We start from the raw sequence: 17,100 nt of genomic DNA, 5'->3' as shown, positions 1-17,100 counted from the left end.
CTTAATCCATTCCCGCGTCCACGCTGCGGCAGTGTCCGTTTGACTTCAACTTTCTGGATGCTCGCTACTAGACGACTAAACAACGGGGTCCGTGGTTTGAAAACGCCGACCCGTCTCGATGCCGGTGGTACTCGCACTCGTAACTCACTGACAAAGACTCGTCTGGTTCCTAAGGTTGCTAATTATAGATCTAGCTTATTTTAGCTTATAGCTGATTTTGAAGGTTCGATTTTAAAAATTTAAAAATCAGATAATTTGAAAAATTCAGAATCCGCAATTGAGAATCCAGACTCGTCAGCGGGCAGTGGTTCCTGATAATAGGTCCAGTTTATTTTAGCTTATAGTCGATTTTGAAGGCTCGATTTTAAAAATTTAAAAATTAGATAACTTTAAGAATCGAGAATTGAGAATCTTAAATCGAGAATTGAGAATCCAGCTGAAATTCTCGATTCTGGAGTTATCTGATTTTTAACTTTCTTAAAATTGAACCTCGGATATGAGCTGAAATAAACAGAACCATGCGGGATTCATCAGCTAGGAATCAAATCCCTGCAGCCGCGTTCCACGTAGCATCACGCAATCACGTTTCATGGAATCAGACTGCGTTTTTTTTTCTAATAAATCTCTCTTTTGCATAGAAGCGGTGACTACTATTGGTAAGTAGATTCAGCACTACACCTGACAAAAGTTATACTTTTTTAAGACGGGCTAGGGCAGCTGGGCAGGTAAGGACAATTTTATTAGTGTTTCTCGATATCTCAGCACCCGAGGGCAGCTGGGCTGGACTCTTCTATTACTATGTGAAATTGTGCATACAAGATTTGCGAAAAAGAGGGGGAAAATACTGCTGACTGTGCAGTCATATTCTCTCTATAACACTAATATTAATATTTAGAGGGTGTTTGGTTCCGGAGAGCTAAACTTTTACTCTATCATATAATTTTTTTTTATTATTTAGAAGCATTAAATAAAATCTAATTATAATCCCTAAGCTAATTCGCGAGACGAATCTAATGAGGTATTTTAATCTATAATCAGCGGATGGTTACTGTAGTATTATTGTAGCAAATTGCATATTAAATAGGCTCATTAAATTCGTCTCACGAATTAGCACCCATCTGTGAAAAAAATTTATAAACAAATTTTATTTAATACTCTTAAATGATAAATTTTTTTTTGATGTGATAGGATTAAATTTTAACCCTCGTGAACCCTAATCAATGCACCCGGTAGAGCTTTTTGAAGCGTCCAAACAAACCAGATTCCCAATACATGTTTCTCTAGTCAAGATCCGAAAAGAGCAGCGAGAAAACAAGAGTTAACAATTAGTTGCAGGAACTAGTGTACTGCACTCACATTGTGTGCAAAATTGATCTGGCTGGAAATTAAGAAAAAAAACTCAAGCTAAGTGTGCCCGGCCGATCCTAGAACAGTGGGAGTGAATTTTCAAAAAAGAAAGAACAGTGGGACTGGGAGTAGGAATAACTATACCCAAACGGAAAAGAATAGAAAGAAAACCAAACGAAATCGACTGAATTTGGAATGCAGGAATCTCGCAGTCATCCCGCGAATTTGACTCGTTTTCTAGCGAAAAGTTTCGATTTCAAGCACTATGCCCAGCCCACAAAGTAGTGGCCCATCAAGCCCACAGCGTTGTGTTAGACGGAGTAGAAGGCCCATCACACTGGCTTAAGCCTTTGCGGCAGCCCACTTGTCGCTAAACCCCCCACATTTCCTTCCTTTCTTCTCCTCCAATCCACGATCTCCTTTCCCTGCTGCTCCTTCATCGCCGGGGGCGGCTCGCCGGCTTCTCGACCCTGGATGCTTCTGGAACCTCTAGAACCTCCTCCACGCCGCTCTGATCCTCCTTAGGCCTCGCCACTCGCCAGCCCGGGCACCCGCGCCTCTCCCCCGTGCGCACCGGAAGCTCAGACTCCGCGCGCCCGACGAACCAACATTTCTCCATTGCGCGCCGCCGCCGCCGCCGCCTCGCCCCCCATGGGCCGGTTCGGGTGGCTCCGGCACGCCTCCAGGTCACTCGCGCTCCGCTTAGGAGAGGTGAGGCGAGCTCGCTTGCATTTTACTGTCTTGCCTATTTGCCCCCCTCCTGGTCTGGGGTTTTGCAGAATGCTATTTGTTCACTCCGTTTGGGGCTTTGCTTGCAGGTGGCTGCGCAGAGGAGCACATGGGTTCGGCAGAATGCACGTAATTTTCCTCCCGTTTGACGTGTTTTGTTTGATCACTTGCTGGTTTGGGGTTTGAGGGACGTCTTGCTGTTTCTGATGGAAACGCACTGTTAAAAATGTAGATGATTTGGCGGAGTTTAGGATGAATACTGAATAGAGCGGACTAATGTTCAGAAATCGTCCATTTATAGGGTTTTGACTCACGAATTTCACTCCCGCAATGTTATTTTGTTGGTCTTTCTGTCATATTGGGGTGTTTTTTTTAATCATGTGAATAATTTTAGATTTTATTTCAAAGTATACATGCAGAAACAACACATAGAATTCCATTAAGTCTGAATATAATACGAAGGATTATTTTAGCTTACACAAACTATAGATTACAAGCAAAGCATAACCAATTCATACTCGTGCATTCCTGGAAAATGTTTTGGATGGGAACAACTTCGTAGCCTATACTGGGTGTGTTTTTGTGTATATTGTTGGGGAATACTTATATATGCTACAGATACAAGATAACTTGTGATATCTGCAGTTGATAGATGTACGTTTGCATCAAAAATATAGATTTACCTGTAGCAATCAGTTCTAAAGTGTTGCTTTATTATCTTAGAGTACCATTTTTTACTTGTCAATATTTCTCTGTTCCTTATCATTGTTGATTTTGTTTCCATCTGGAGTACTGCAGCTTGCAGCTCTACTGGCATGTATATTGGTGATAAGTACAATGGCCGATTCATGCTGTTGTCATTTATATCAAGCAGGAGTTTTCATGCTACAGGTTAATATGCTCGGTTTCAACTACTCTTCTTGTCATAATTACTTTTCCAATGACAAAGGGCAATTTAACATTTCTGGGTGCTTCTGTCAGGTCACTGCTGTTCGATAGATAAAGATTATTACAAAATTCTTGGTGTTCCTAAGGATGCATCGCAGGATGACATCAAGAAGGCTTTTCATTCTGTAAGTATCATTACAATTCAGATAATCTTGAGATATTTGTGGCTCTCTTACAAATTTTTTTCTTGTCTAAGATGAGCATGTCATAAATCTAATCTCCATCGATTAAATGCCATTCCATTCCCATATGTTTTCTATCTTCTGTATCATCATGTGTGATGCTGTTAACTCTAAAGAAAGCACTACATGTATGATTATTCACTTGTTCGTGTGTAGCTTCATTACAAAATGTTTCCAGATGTGACATTGATCACACCCACACTCCTTTCAGCAACTGGAAACCTAATTTTATTCTTATACGAAAAGAATTGATATTATATGACCTTCAGTGATATATATTTTAAGAATTTGGAACGAACTGGAACTCGGATGAGATTATGCAGATACATTGAACAATGAAGATCAGATTCACTTGTAACTAATAAGCTACGCTACAGGAATGATTGATCTTAAATGTGTGTTATCGCTGAAAAAAAGCAAATTGTGTGATTTTGAGGGCTTTGTTTGCTGATTGAGTCATTCACATTCCCACTTCTAAATAAATAAAATTGTCTTTAGCTTGCAAAAAAGTACCATCCGGACACAAATAGAGGCAATGCTGCTACAAAAAGGATGTTTCAGGAAATAAGAGATGCATACGAGGCGAGTAAGTTGCCACAATTTGTGTTTTACTTATTGATGTTTTCATTGTTACACCTAAATTAACACTGTCTTGTTATGCTAACTTCGACTCCAGACATTACGGGATCCTTCAAAGAGAGAGCAATATGACATGGTAAATTTTCATGGTTTGGTTTCCTTTTTAAAATCTTTTTAGGAAATTGCGTGGCTGCTTTCAAGCCCTTTACAGAGTTATTTACTTTGTTATCTGGGAGAAGCTTATGTTTGATGTAATATGGCAGCTATTCTCTAGAGGGTCAAGGGGGAAGTTTGATGGGTCTTATCACGACACATTCTCAGGATCCAACAATCAGAACCATGACCCTTTCACAGAATTCCACAGACAGAATGATGGCCATTTCTCTAGTAGATTCTATAAAATATTTTCTGAGGTAGTTTCCTATCACTTCAAATACATTTCCTTCCACTTGTCATTTCACTTCAGACTATGGACCACATATTCTCTTGGATTTCAGGTTTTCCAACAAGCGACAAATATGCATGCAAATGATATTAAGGTTCATTCTTAGCCCTGTTTCTCTTTCATTTTAAATTGTACTTTTTTCTTTGGTTGAACTTATTCTATCTCTTGACTTAAGTAGGTAGAGTTGAATCTATCTTTCAGTGAAGCTGCCAAAGGGTGCATAAAGCAAGTGTCCTTTAGTGCAAAAAATGTTTGTGATTCGTGTGGTGAGTATGCTTTTATGCTGGAACCTTTTGTTCGGTTACATTTATTTAGCGCGCTTGGCTTTTGTATAATTGTATGTGGATTGAATCAAGTTAAATCATTGTGCTCATGCTGTTAGTAGGCACTTATGCATAAATCATTTTTCTGGAGTGATCCTTTAACTGTCTATATATTTTGTTTTGATATTTTTCCTGAAAAGGGCGTACTTAGTGCGAAAAGCTCCCACCCAAGGTGGGGTCTGAGTAAGGGAATTTCTAGGTAGTCTTACCCTTGGCTGTTTTGCAAGGAGGCTGGTTCAAACCCAAGGCCTCCAGGACACTAATGGAGAGACATTTTTCCTGAACATTTTATCTATTTGTGCATTTCATTTATCTAAATGGTGTCGGTCAAATAACCAACTATTTCAGAGACATCATTAGTTTTTTTCCTCGAACACGCAGGAGAGCTGCGTATCATTATATTAAAGATGGAGAAAGGGTTAGCAACCCTTGTTACACGTTTACAACGACCACTAACTTGAACTAAACACCAGGCTCAGGGGCAGCCACAAAAGACAACCCTTGAGCACCTGCCACGCGCCAAAGCCGTCCCTCCTCAGAAAGTAGCAAGGCATCTGCCAAGATATGTCACTAGTTGAATTAGTTGTTTCTATGCAGCTAAAATTCAAGCCAATTGGGATAAGACGTTCCATTAGATTGCCCTGGCATCCATATATTTATTTTTTGTTGCATTTTAAATATCATTCATGTCCTTGTTTCCATCATGACTTTCCGGAATCAAGTTGCATATGCTTTTTGTTTCAATGAAGCATTCTAAGAAAATAATGATGATTAAATACAGCAGTAAGATTCCCAGATTCCTGTGCTGCTTTCAAACACTCCATGGCATTGTGTAACAGTGTACCTGCAGTAACCAATTTCAACCTTGTCAACTTAGCAAATTTTGGATACTTTGTGATGTAGGCAGTGGCGTAGATAAAGGGGGTTCTGCAGCACCCCCTTAGCCCAGGAAACTCAATGCGTAATGAATTCATAAACCTCTGGATTAGTGTGTTGTTTAGCCCTACAACAATGTTTGTTCAATTACAAAAAGGCCCAACACGTCCCTTGCCTAATCCTGGCAGATTTATTGCTGTAGTAGATCAGACTTAACATTAATGCTGATGAATGCTGACTTGCAGAAGTATGTAAGGCTAGAATCAATTAATAGTTTAATACCGTAGAAGGCTATAATTTTTCTTCATAAAGCTTCCATCTTGCTTGCGCATATGATCATCCTGATTTAGCCCATGTCCTCTTTCTTTTTTATTAACCCTGATTTTCTTTTACTTAGGTGGGAGAGGTCACTTGGCAAATGCAAAGAAATATGTTTGTCCCTCTTGTAAAGGTTTAGGAAGAGTAAGTACTTGCTGTTACTTTCAAAGTTTTCGTGCAGATATGTATGGTTCATATGTTTTGGGATTATACTGCTGGTTTATGCAGATCACTTCATATCCATTCACAACCACCTGTGGTTTTTGCAGAGGTGCTGGGAAAGTAATTATGGTAATGATCCTGCAAGTAACATAAAGGAGTCGTGAGTTTTTGCCCTATCTCATGTATGATAATTTTTCGCAGGATCACTGCTTGACATGCGAAGGTTCAGGGGTGGTAGATGGTATGAAAAATGTAGAAGTGAAGCTCCCAGCAGGTACCTTTTGTCAGTTTGCTTCTTTCTACGTTCCTTGTAATTATCCTATAATCTAATGCAGTTACGGAGATAATCATATTTGCATTGCTTCCACTGGAAACTTTCCTTCACTGTATTATTTACAGGCAATTAGACATCTTTTGTGGAGCTAGCACTTACGTGCCAAAATCTAGGTGCTTGTACATACTATACTCATGCATGCTGCTCGTGCATCTGTTTGCCTTAACATGCTTATTCAGGAGATATCTAGCACCTTTTGTACCACTGCCAGTCTGTTACTCCTTTTTATTCTATTAGAAGGATGGGATTGCTTCACGATTTGCTGAGGCCGTTTCTGGCTTCCTCTTTGCATCGACGGCATGTTGCCTGAATAAGCTGTTGGTTACACTGTGCCTGATGTTTTATTATTAATTGAATGTTTAACAGAATAGTTTGCATTGTAATATATCAGCTCCTTGAAGATATTTCTTGTTTTCTGCGATGTAGGAATTGATTCTGGTGATACAATTCATGTAAGGGACGCTGGAGATAGTGGTGGACTTGGCACCCAGCATGGAAGTCTATACATCAAAATTCAAGTGAGAATGCATATTCTTGCATGGTTCTTTTCATACATATATATCAACCTATAAGTTCATTGAATTCCAGCATTCACATATACCCAGGATTTAGTCACCTATCCTCGGAGATATATATGTCATATTGACCTGTTGGTGTCATTTCGGATAATACTTTTCCTATCTTTGGTTCAGTATGGTGTGTCACACGACAAAACATATTGGCAAGTTCAATAGGTTGTGCATGTGAACTCTCTTACACCGTTTGTTATTGTGCCATAAGTGTAGGACATATTACAGTTATCTATCATGATTTTACTGGAAATTTTGGGTTCACAAAGCTTATAGCGGTTCATATTCTGCTGGAAAGTGATGCTTTCAGTTCCAACAATTGTTAGATGTGCATGGTGTCTTGCATGCTTAAGTTCGAACGGGCTTTCAAGGCACAAAAATGCACCTTTTGTTTTGAATAATAGGAGTTTTTACCAGACATGCCAGTAAATGATGAATTGAATGCTCCAGCAGTAGTTCCAGTTCTGAAGGGAAACGAAAACGGAAAAGTCCTGCTCGTCAACCATGCCTGAACCCAAAGTATCCATTTCAAAGTGTCCGTCCTATCTTAGAATATTGTTGACATCGGAACCAATTTCTTCAAAGCTTTCTTCAGCACACCTTGTGTTTACATTACACCAGTCGTGGCGCGGTCTCTGTAGTGATAGCATTCAAGTAGTAGCCGGCTTTTGGGGCCTTTTCTCGACCTTAAGTGCGGTACCTTCGGGATGTCTCTCCCCTTGGGTTGACTTTTTGGTTCACTTGTCTCAGGCTTGTCCTAGGCTTGGATGGTCCAGCACATTAACTACTAATTAATATCTCAGAAACATTCGACCTTGATCTGTAAAAGGTGATTAAGCTCATAGCTCTCTAAGGGGTGTGTGTGACTCTTCTTCCATTAATACAATGATACGCAACACTCCTGCACGTTCGAGAAAAAAAAAGAAAAAAAATCTCAGAAAGATCTCAAAAAAATTTTCATGAGTTCCACTAGGTGCATTGGCTTACCTTGTTTGATCCAAAAATATTATTGGTGAAGGATTTGTGACCAAAATACAACGGATGCCTTGCAGACTTGCAGTATAGGATTCCTCATTGTTATGCATGTCCTTTGCCAATTTGCCATGATGCTTGATATCTCTGCAATGTGTCGTATGTTTGATTCTCACAACCATGTAAGGTTGTCATTGTAACTAACACACTTATTAGGAAAAATCAGGAAGTAGTTTTCTTTATTCATCTATGGACTACTGATGAGTTCATAAGTATTCTGCGGTGCTATTACTTATTGCACAGATGCTATCAGCTTTGGCCATTACGAACTTAATGTTATACAATATTATGTTCTCCTGTATCAAACAATTTATCTTCGGATCTTCCCATCAACTGCATATGCTGTAGGTAGCAAATGATCCAGTGTTTAGGCGAGATGGTGCTGATATACATGTCAATAAAAAGATAAGCTTCACACAGGTAAATAGTTTCTACTCACCTTCTACTTTGATCCTTTCCATTTGAACATTTGAAAATAATGTTATTTCTCACTGTCGGACTCAGGAACCTTTCCAAACAATAGATGATGTAAAGTTCTTTCCCTTCATATGATTCATGTATCATTATTTATAGTTTCCGTTTAAAGACAAATCCAATCTGTTCAGTAAAAGATTTCCTGATTTTGATTTTGATTCCACTATAATGTTTTGCTCTGAAGTTTGGAATCTTACAAAAAAAGCGGCAACCTTTTAGGTTCCAGGCACAGATCTAGCAGCAGCGGATTCAGAAATGGTAGTTTGTTATAATCTAGGAAATATCATTACCTTTATTCTTTGCTATCATAATTTTAAAGTCATATTTCTGTAGCAATTTATTTTTTTACAATTCTGTAAAGGATTTGAATTTGTGGTTTTAATCGTTGCTTGTGATGGGTTTGTTGCTGGTTTTCCTTTTATAATCATGCAGGCAATGCTTGGTGGCATGGTTGAAATACCTACTTTAAATGGCACAACAGAAGTGAAGGTAATAATTGATTCCAAAGGACATGATGGCCACTAAAAAAATGCTACACACTTCTGTATTATATTATCTGTCTGTTGTGTTAAGAGTTAGGCGGCAAGCCTTTGTCTATAATCATACTATTCGCTATAAATCATACTATTTGCATGGAGCCTATTTCAAATTTAAAATGCCTGGTATACTATTCGTTTGTTAACTTAATCTTAGTTTTTTGAAAGCATATCTGCATGTACTTGTTGAATGGATATGCTATCAAGTGTTAGATAATATCTATTGCCCCACTCCATATTTTCTTTACCTAATTGACATCTGGTGCAATTTATCCAGATACCCAAAGGAGTCCAACCAGGTCATGTTTTAGTTTTAAGGGGAAAAGGTAACTTGTGAAACTTGAGAAATGTATCATCTGACTTCTAGTCAAGTGCTGATGATCATGATTTCTATCAGGGTTGCCAAATCTGTCGGGATACTTTGGGGATCAATATGTACAATTCCAAATTCATTTCCCCTCGTAAGTTGCTTCTCCTTTTCTAGACACATTTTTTTTTGCCAAAATACAATAGTTTTCTACAATAGTTTTCTCCATACACACTAAACTGTTACGGTGTTCCAATTTCTTTGACCATGTATTAGCTCTTGAAGTAAAAGTATGTTGATTGCTGATTGGTTGCCTGTTAGCTCACATTTGTTTGAAACAATCTTGTTATACTCTTCACAAAATAAGTAATGACTACTGGCTTCATTCGATGAAGCGGGAAAAGTGTCGAAAATGTTACAGTTGCAGTGGATAAGCTGAACTGTTTGGACAGCCTAATGTTAAACCATTCTGAAACAGATGGTTAAACTTGCAGTAGGGGTTGCTGTTTAAATTGGCCCTTGATTACCTCTTAGCATGATTAGACTGTTGTTGGTGTTAGGGTTTGGATTTATGGTAACTTTCATCTACATTTATGGATCTATATATACTTATAAAACGAAGAGAGTGAGCTCCTAATACATCATCATTTATATGCATATAATAATTTCATTGAAGTATATGTGGATTGACCACCTTTCCCAATATATTGATTCTTTGAGTTCTAGTTGGCACATTGGTGCATCAGACTCAGCATTTTATTAGAAAATAGGTGTTTATTGCACATTTCCTCTTGCATTCCTCTGTGTACACATTACCCTATTGGGCCTAGTAATAAAATAAAGCTTTGGCATTTGCATCACTTGTTACTATGTACATTATTCGTTTTCTTGGCAGTTTCGTCGTCAGTGCTTTGTGTTCAGCTTGGTTTATTCTAAGCAAACATTTGATCATTCAATGCCCTAGTATTAGTCATTTGCTTTCTTTTATTTGCTAATCAAAAATCAATTTATTCAAGGCCTTAAAGAAGCATGTTGCTTTTCTTTGGTTGATCATAAACCATAATTCATTGGTACTTGCTGTTCAGTTTGATTTATGATGCACTTTCTGCAGGGTGGTCTCTGAACGTCAACGTGCGCTGCTGGAAGAATTTATATTAGAGGAAGCTACAAAAGAACAGAATACTTCTATAGTAGGAAACTGGTAAGTTCAGCAGGCCTCACGCTTACATGCACGCACACAAACAACACCACCTACACTTTCACAACATTCAATGGTGAAGGGGAAGTGTGTTATTTTCAGTTACATGATCCAGTGAACCATACAGTAGGTTTAGCCAGTCTCAATTGTTCCCTTTTCTATTCTGTTTTATTCGTGCTAAACTTATTTACATTGCTAGTATATAATCTCTGCACAAAGTTGGTAATCTCACTATCTTAATGTTGCCCATCTTTGATGTTATATTGAGTCCCTTTGATGTTTATATTATTCTTCAATTGAACCTCTCGAAGCACCACATGCTGGCAACATCATGAAAAACTTTTGTGTCTTGTCATTTATTATTTCATTCATTTTGTATAAAGTGTAAAATGCATATGTATATTAAGTTTCATTTTCATAGATAGAGAAGCCTGCTGGTGTTTCACTAACTGGTCAGCTTTTGAAAAGTGAAAAGTGTGATCTTTATTGTTTTGCATTATAGCCTATATCTTCTGGTAGTGATAAAGATGAAATTTTAAACAGGCTTTATCAGCAGCTCTCTACTGGTTAATACTTACAGGTGGGAGCTAGTCGCAGAAAATATGACGGGGAAAAATGTCATGGTCGGAGCCGGCATCCTCCTACTGATTCACCTGATACTGAGCAAGGCTGTGAGCTAAGGCTTAGAAGCTGTACTTTTGCTGGTGCAGTGAGGCAACATGATAAATTCTATGAAGATTTGGGCGGCTTCACACAATAGAACATAGGGTTACGATTCCTTAAAGATTCTTTGCACCCATGAGAGATCACAATTTTGGAGGCGTCGTCAGCTAGAAGATTGGGGGGTTTCTAAGGGGAAGGACAATCGTAATAAAATATTTTAGGCCAGTCTCAATAGGAGTTTTATCGTAAGTTTTATAAACATTAAATATTATACCATATTAGCAATTTTGCTGATTCGGCAGTGTCATTATGAGGAGAGATGAGGGAGAGTTTCGTCACCATGAAATGAAATCCAACTGGCACAGTTACTGTGTTCTCGGTCTTGGTAACTGTTTACTGAGACTAGCTTTAGCATCACATTGCTCGGAGCTTCTGTGAGTGTCATCTGCGTTGCCTAAATTTGGTTGTGATTTCTTTTCAGTGGTGTAATATGGATGCTTGACCACTGCAATAGTTCAATGTTTCAACCATGTTAGGGTGAAATCGGGTGTAATTTCTCTCGTGACTTGATGCATCCCCTCCCCCTTGATCATGTATGTTATTCTGCACGTATCTCCCCTGTAACTGTCAGCCCGCCAGGCTGATGTGGGCAAGGCATTTCCCTGGCTGCAGTTGCTGCTGCTCGGTTCCAGACTTCTCAATAGTGGAGGTTTGTATTATTTTTGGGTCAATAGTTTTCTCACCGTGTTCGGAATTAATGGAGACAGAAAGAACGCGTTTTGGGGTTGAATGTTCATATTTGTTTTTCTTTCTTCAAAGGGGCATGCATCTCTCTAACTGAGAGTTGTTTTTTTTTTTAAATTGCTGCCCCACGCCCCCACTAGCTTCCCATCGGTCCGCTCCTTGGTTTCTTCCGCCCCTGCCAGACTAGCAGGCTGCCTACCATCAGTCCCTCTTAAAAGCAAAGCACTAGGGCGTAATACTAACTCCCAATGACCAGCCGGGCTATGGCCAAGGTCACCTGTTACCACGATTTCCCCAGTACGCCTGCGATCACCACACCGCGCCATCACGGCTGTTGCAACGTGCTGAGTACCCGGTAACCACGGTGGTGCAACAACCTGGATGCAGAAAACTTTTTAGGTTCTGGTTTTGCATGACGTACTTCTAGCTCAACCGAAAACACGATTTGAAATAGCATCAGTATCTCTTTTCCTTTGACATCCGGTTCCATTCAACTTTCCTAGGCCCTTGACATTCAAGTTCTCAACAAACATAAATACTGTCACATTTCAATGTCGGTAACTAAGGCATTCAAAATGGACAGATGCAGTCTTTCCCGTATATATCTCATGATTACAACACAGGCAGGAATAACAAACATTTCCAGTATGCAAGCTAGTGAGTGTGTCGTGTCAAACGCTTCAGAGCAAAGGATTTGAAACAGGAGACACTCAGAAGCCAGGGAATCCGGTTCCGAACTGGAGACGCCCCAATGACGTTGTGGAGATTGATGTATCCGAAAACTTCCATTTGATGTCTTCACGGTTGCAACTCTCGGGCACTAGCCATGGCTTCTTGAAGACTGGCGGCGGCTTTGTCGTACATCAGAAAACCCATGAACCAGAACTCGTGGCCTTCAACAGAAACAACCTGAATGTACTTCTCAGCAGGATTTATTTTGCTCACTGAAGGATTAGCTGCTCTTAGCTGGTGAAGAGGAATGACCACCTGTTTTGGAAAGTGAAGAAAACATGTTAATGAATACAATCATGTGCACACTGAAGTCCTGCCGATGTTTGAACATCAAAATGGATTGAGCAGTCACTGAGCCAAAAGGTACAAGCTAGCTACGCGTGACAAATTAACATGCATCGTATTTTTAAGTCGAAACAGTGCTTCAGCATTCACTCCGGCTTCATCCAGGGACCAGGGACAATCACGAGGGTAAGCACCCTTGTCCTCATTTCCATTGTTTGGTTTATCTTTTAAACTATGTTTCTTCATAATGGAATGGAATGGAATTGAAGAGCATAATTACTCTAATCTCCAGAACCAATGCCATATTCACCACTAACAAAATAGGTTTACCTATTCTTACATAGTAAGTTCCACTCATAAATCTACAGGAAACAAACTAACAATGACTCAATGAACACTCGTAGCAATCAAACACAGGATAAACTGATGCGCAAAGACATCATTGATTTCAATAGCAGTAGTTAGATGATACAGAGGAAGCGGATGGCCTTTACCTTGTAGTAACTCCATTCAGTTTTGTTTCCAGCTTTGTAAGAGAGAGGATTGTCACTGCAGAATGCAATCTTAGCTGTAGAAATGTACAATACTCCCATGACAGGACCTGCTGATGTTGAGAGATAGCATGCATAGCATACTTTCAGCTGCTCATCTGGAAGAAATTCGAAGGTCTGCTTAAATATTTTTTCATAGCCTCCTTCTGCTAGAACTTTGGTTCCTTGAGCTAGGCGTCCCATAGCAGCTTCAGTTAAACTAGGTCCAGTCTTGACTGTTAGGAAAAATGGCATATCGTTAGGCAAAGAGCAAACCATGCTAACTGACAGAAGACATTAAGTTTTTTTTTTCCACAACTTCATTTAGACTTGTAGGTTGATACAGGATCTTGCAGGTTGGCTATCAATTATCTGCCAAATGTCTCACTTCATCGTTATCAATCTTACAGATGTGAAGTAAATAAGGTGGATGGCTACACATGCCACTAACAGGATCTTCTCTTCTATTAATACTAAGTTTTTTAGAACTACAGCTTATGTGACAAACGTGAAATATTTACCTAAGTTCATAAGTTCTTGAAACTTCTGCTACAAAAAACAATAAGTTTTGGCATGGCCTCCTAGAGTGCTAGTTCCATAGCAAAATTGGCACAGAAATACATCACTTCTTCTGTGAAAGCAGGTATTTAGCCTATTGGTACCTAAAAGGTAACAGCTAATCTCAGTGTTGTAAGATTTGTCCCAAGATGCTTCTGTTATTCCTAAGGATTTTATTCAAGGTGCGTGCAAACAGAACTTTACACGTGCATTTGTATAGAAACCTGATGTTTTGAAATCTCTAATATTTTGCTATTGTGAACATTCAGACAACAGAAACACCACCTAATTAAGTTCAAAGACAAGCATATGAACTGGATGAACTGAAGATGGAAAACGAGTTTCTTTCTCTTCACAAATGATTAAGCATACTACATGCCAGATAATATGCTGTGACTGATGAATGTCTGAGAAAGATCACCAATGCTATCGGTAGAATACAAGTCCTTGGGTAACAATGCTTCAAGAAGTGTTTTAAATCACTAGTAAACTTATCAAGATACCTAGCCTACAAGGCATAAAGCATATGGAAAGCTACGCCAAGATGTTCAAGTATGCATCTTTTCTGGGGCCAAGGGATCAAGGGGCTGTTTGGATGCCTGCCTAACACGCCATGCCACGCCACACATTTCGCGCCACAGGTGTGGCGGCCAAATCGGCCGCCGCACCTTAGGCGCGGTGTGGCGCCTAAGGCAGGCATCCAAACAGCCCCCAAGTATCCTGCTACCCCAGCTCTACAACCCTCACCATAGTTCTGGAAAGGGGTCTAGCACAGCTTTCACTTTACGTTTTGCACACTTTATTTATACCGATGCTTTCCTTCCATCCTTAGAACGCTAGGGCATAGTACCAGTCCGTGTACCTCAAGGAATGAATCTCCCAAACAAACGAAAACAGATGATTCTCCGAAAGAAGAGAAGGTTAGTGGGGTGCTGAGATCTCACAGTGCTGCCATGTGTCTCGGCTGAGGCTCTCGACCATCTTTGTCGTCTCCCCCCACGACTTCCCCCACCTCGACAGCGTCTCCTTCATCGCCTCCACGGCGCCTGATAATGGCGCAAATCGAGAACGAAATCAGAAACCAAAACTCTTACTCCACAGATCATACCTAGCTAAGCTCGACGCGTCGAGGCAGCGGGGAGGGGGGTTTTACCCTTGGACGAGGAGGCGGCGGGCCCGCGGGACACGTACTGGCTGGACTCCGCGGCGGCGGCGGCGTGCACGTGCGTCGGCGAGTCCGACGTGAGCTTCTCGCTCCACGTGACGGTCTTGGGCGCCGGCACGGGCGGCGGCGGGGGCGGGGCGGGATCGGACGCGGGGACGGTGTCGCTGGCGCTCGCGGTGGCGGCGGCGGCGGCGGCGGCGGCCTGCGCGGCGTCGGGCTGGGGCGCCGCGGGCTCGGAGGCGGGGGCGTCGACGGCGGGGTGCATCTCGGCGGGCGGCTGCTGCATCTGAGGGATGCGGGGGGCGCGGCGCGGCGGTGGGGTCCGAGGAAACGGAAGGGTGCAGTGGGGTGGGGAATGGGGGTCCTCGCAGAGCGTGCGTGGGGTTGGCGACTAGCGGTGGTGGGGGTCAACCCGTTTCAGTTTGTTGCCTCTAGGAAAGTCGCAGCTCCCACGCGGCGCTGCAATTGAAACGGGCAAGTGCGATCCGGTCCGACTCCGTGGGATCAGCGGTGGTGGCCCTGGTGGGTGGGTTCTGGAAGCGGGCGGGGGCTGGGCCCGTTTGGGCCGGTTCGAGCCAGGATGCGGAGGATAGTAGGGCTGGGCCTATAGAAGTGGCTCGTGATGCAAGTTTATGGATCGTACACTACTAGCCGGCGGCCGGCCCTGTTAGGCTGGGGGCCCATCTTTCATTGATATGGTTCATATGGCTATGATTTTTCCTTGGGAAGTAAATTTTAGGATGCAGTACTACTTGACGATGGAGGGAGTAGTACTTTTGCTTGTAAATGTATAGTGGTGTAGAATTCGTGCACTCTTGACTTTTTAACTTCGACACTCAGTTTAAGGTTACGTTTGAGTTTGCCCTATGGACAATTTAACTGTATTTCTCACAAAACATACTTTCATTGTGCTGTCAGAAGCTTTAGCTTCAAAAGGAGTATATAACAAGGCTACCTTCACTTGAAAAACTACATCAAAAGGTTCAGCTTTTCTTTGACCTATGTCGAAATCTTCACGACCATTTACAACACTTTACTGTGAGCTGCAGGCCTGTAGCACGGTCACACCCTGTAGATCTTGTGCATACTGCCCCTCTGCTGAGTGCTTCTCTTCTCACTGCAAAAGTAAAGAGGAAACAAATATTCTTGGTCCCAAACCCAATCAAAACTCACATGCATAGGCGCAGCTTGTACGAAGCTGGCAAGCTTGATTTATTTCCCCTGCTGCCCATCGGCTATGGTCGTATCACACACAATTCACTAGCTGTCATCATCACGCATACATACACGGACACAATACACTGGGGTCCAGCGATTGGCCATCGCGTACGTACGCGCAAGAGGGTCGAGAGGAATGGAAACCTTTGCTTTCTCGGCCCGAACAGCTCGAGATCCGTCGCTTGTTATCATTGCCTCCCGCTGTCCCGTAGCTGCCGTGGGGATCCGGCGCCCGTTTGGGAGGGCTCCAGCTTGCTCCGGCTACTTCTGGCAAAGCACTGTTCATATCTCTCTCCTCTCCCCTCCCTCTCACAGAGTTAGGAGCAGCCAGTGAAGCCACAGGCTCCTGGTCCTTCTCCAGTGTTTGCAATCCTGCCGGCTCTTGGCCTTTTGAAGTGGTCCGTGCACAGTTGTAGGACATGGATAACGCCATTTCATGGGTCCATTACAAGATTAGCTTGCTGATTCCCGCAGCGATTATAGGCCAATCCAAACGCGTTTCATCGAACTATTCCGGATTTGAAAGCAAAAGCAATAAAATGGGAATGAAAAAACTGGAGGACATACTAGAACCATGTAGGTAATGGAGTACGTGACTATCTGAGCAATGCAGATCATCCATAGCTTCGCCCGGTCTCTCTGGTTCTTCCAATAAAAAGCCTCAACTTGCCATTCACTAGCTATCTCGTCGTGGACTGCAATATCACACCAATACATCCACATCACAATCTGATAGACATGTTCCTCCGCCAACCTTATTTTAGACCTTGTTTGAATCCATTAGCATTAGGTGATCCAAACACGTCTATTAGATTGTGAAGGTGATCCAAATGGGTAGACTAAAAT

At 41.5% G+C, this 17,100-nt stretch overlaps 2 protein-coding genes across 5 annotated transcripts; one reads left to right on the top strand and one right to left on the bottom strand.

The window, feature by feature from the left end:
• The first annotated feature begins 1,735 nt into the window (after positions 1-1,735).
• LOC112890858 (chaperone protein dnaJ 1, mitochondrial) lies at positions 1,736-11,496 on the top strand. 4 transcript variants are annotated; one of them, XM_025957725.1, is made up of 19 exons: positions 1,736-2,058; positions 2,166-2,205; positions 2,875-2,967; positions 3,058-3,149; positions 3,705-3,788; positions 3,883-3,921; positions 4,049-4,198; positions 4,283-4,324; positions 4,409-4,496; positions 5,827-5,891; positions 5,976-6,038; positions 6,111-6,183; positions 6,670-6,761; positions 8,193-8,264; positions 8,751-8,807; positions 9,132-9,180; positions 9,252-9,315; positions 10,273-10,362; positions 10,940-11,496. In XM_025957725.1, the coding sequence occupies exons 1-19, from the start codon at positions 1,999-2,001 to the stop codon at positions 11,037-11,039; spliced, it is 1,413 nt and encodes a 470-aa protein (XP_025813510.1). In that variant the 5' UTR covers positions 1,736-1,998; the 3' UTR covers positions 11,040-11,496. The 4 variants fall into 4 exon arrangements, with proteins under 4 accessions (XP_025813510.1, XP_025813508.1, XP_025813509.1 ...); XM_025957723.1 differs by having other exon boundaries at positions 5,827-6,038; XM_025957724.1 differs by having other exon boundaries at positions 5,827-6,038; positions 10,903-11,082.
• A 754-nt stretch (positions 11,497-12,250) lies between these two features.
• Positions 12,251-15,476, bottom strand: LOC112891188 (GEM-like protein 1). The gene is made up of 4 exons (XM_025958119.1): positions 15,025-15,476; positions 14,816-14,917; positions 13,278-13,549; positions 12,251-12,753 (listed from the first exon to the last, which is right to left on the bottom strand). Exons 1-4 carry the CDS (start codon positions 15,320-15,322, stop codon positions 12,565-12,567), a joined length of 861 nt encoding a protein of 286 aa, XP_025813904.1. The 5' UTR covers positions 15,323-15,476; the 3' UTR covers positions 12,251-12,564.
• Positions 15,477-17,100: the final 1,624 nt, after the last annotated feature.

The sequence above is a fragment of the Panicum hallii genome, chromosome 4 (genome assembly GCF_002211085.1).
Source record: "Panicum hallii strain FIL2 chromosome 4, PHallii_v3.1, whole genome shotgun sequence".
Classification (NCBI taxonomy): Eukaryota; Viridiplantae; Streptophyta; class Magnoliopsida; order Poales; family Poaceae; genus Panicum; species Panicum hallii.
Note: the sequence above shows the minus strand (reverse complement) of the source record. Positions and strands in the feature narration are given on the sequence as shown.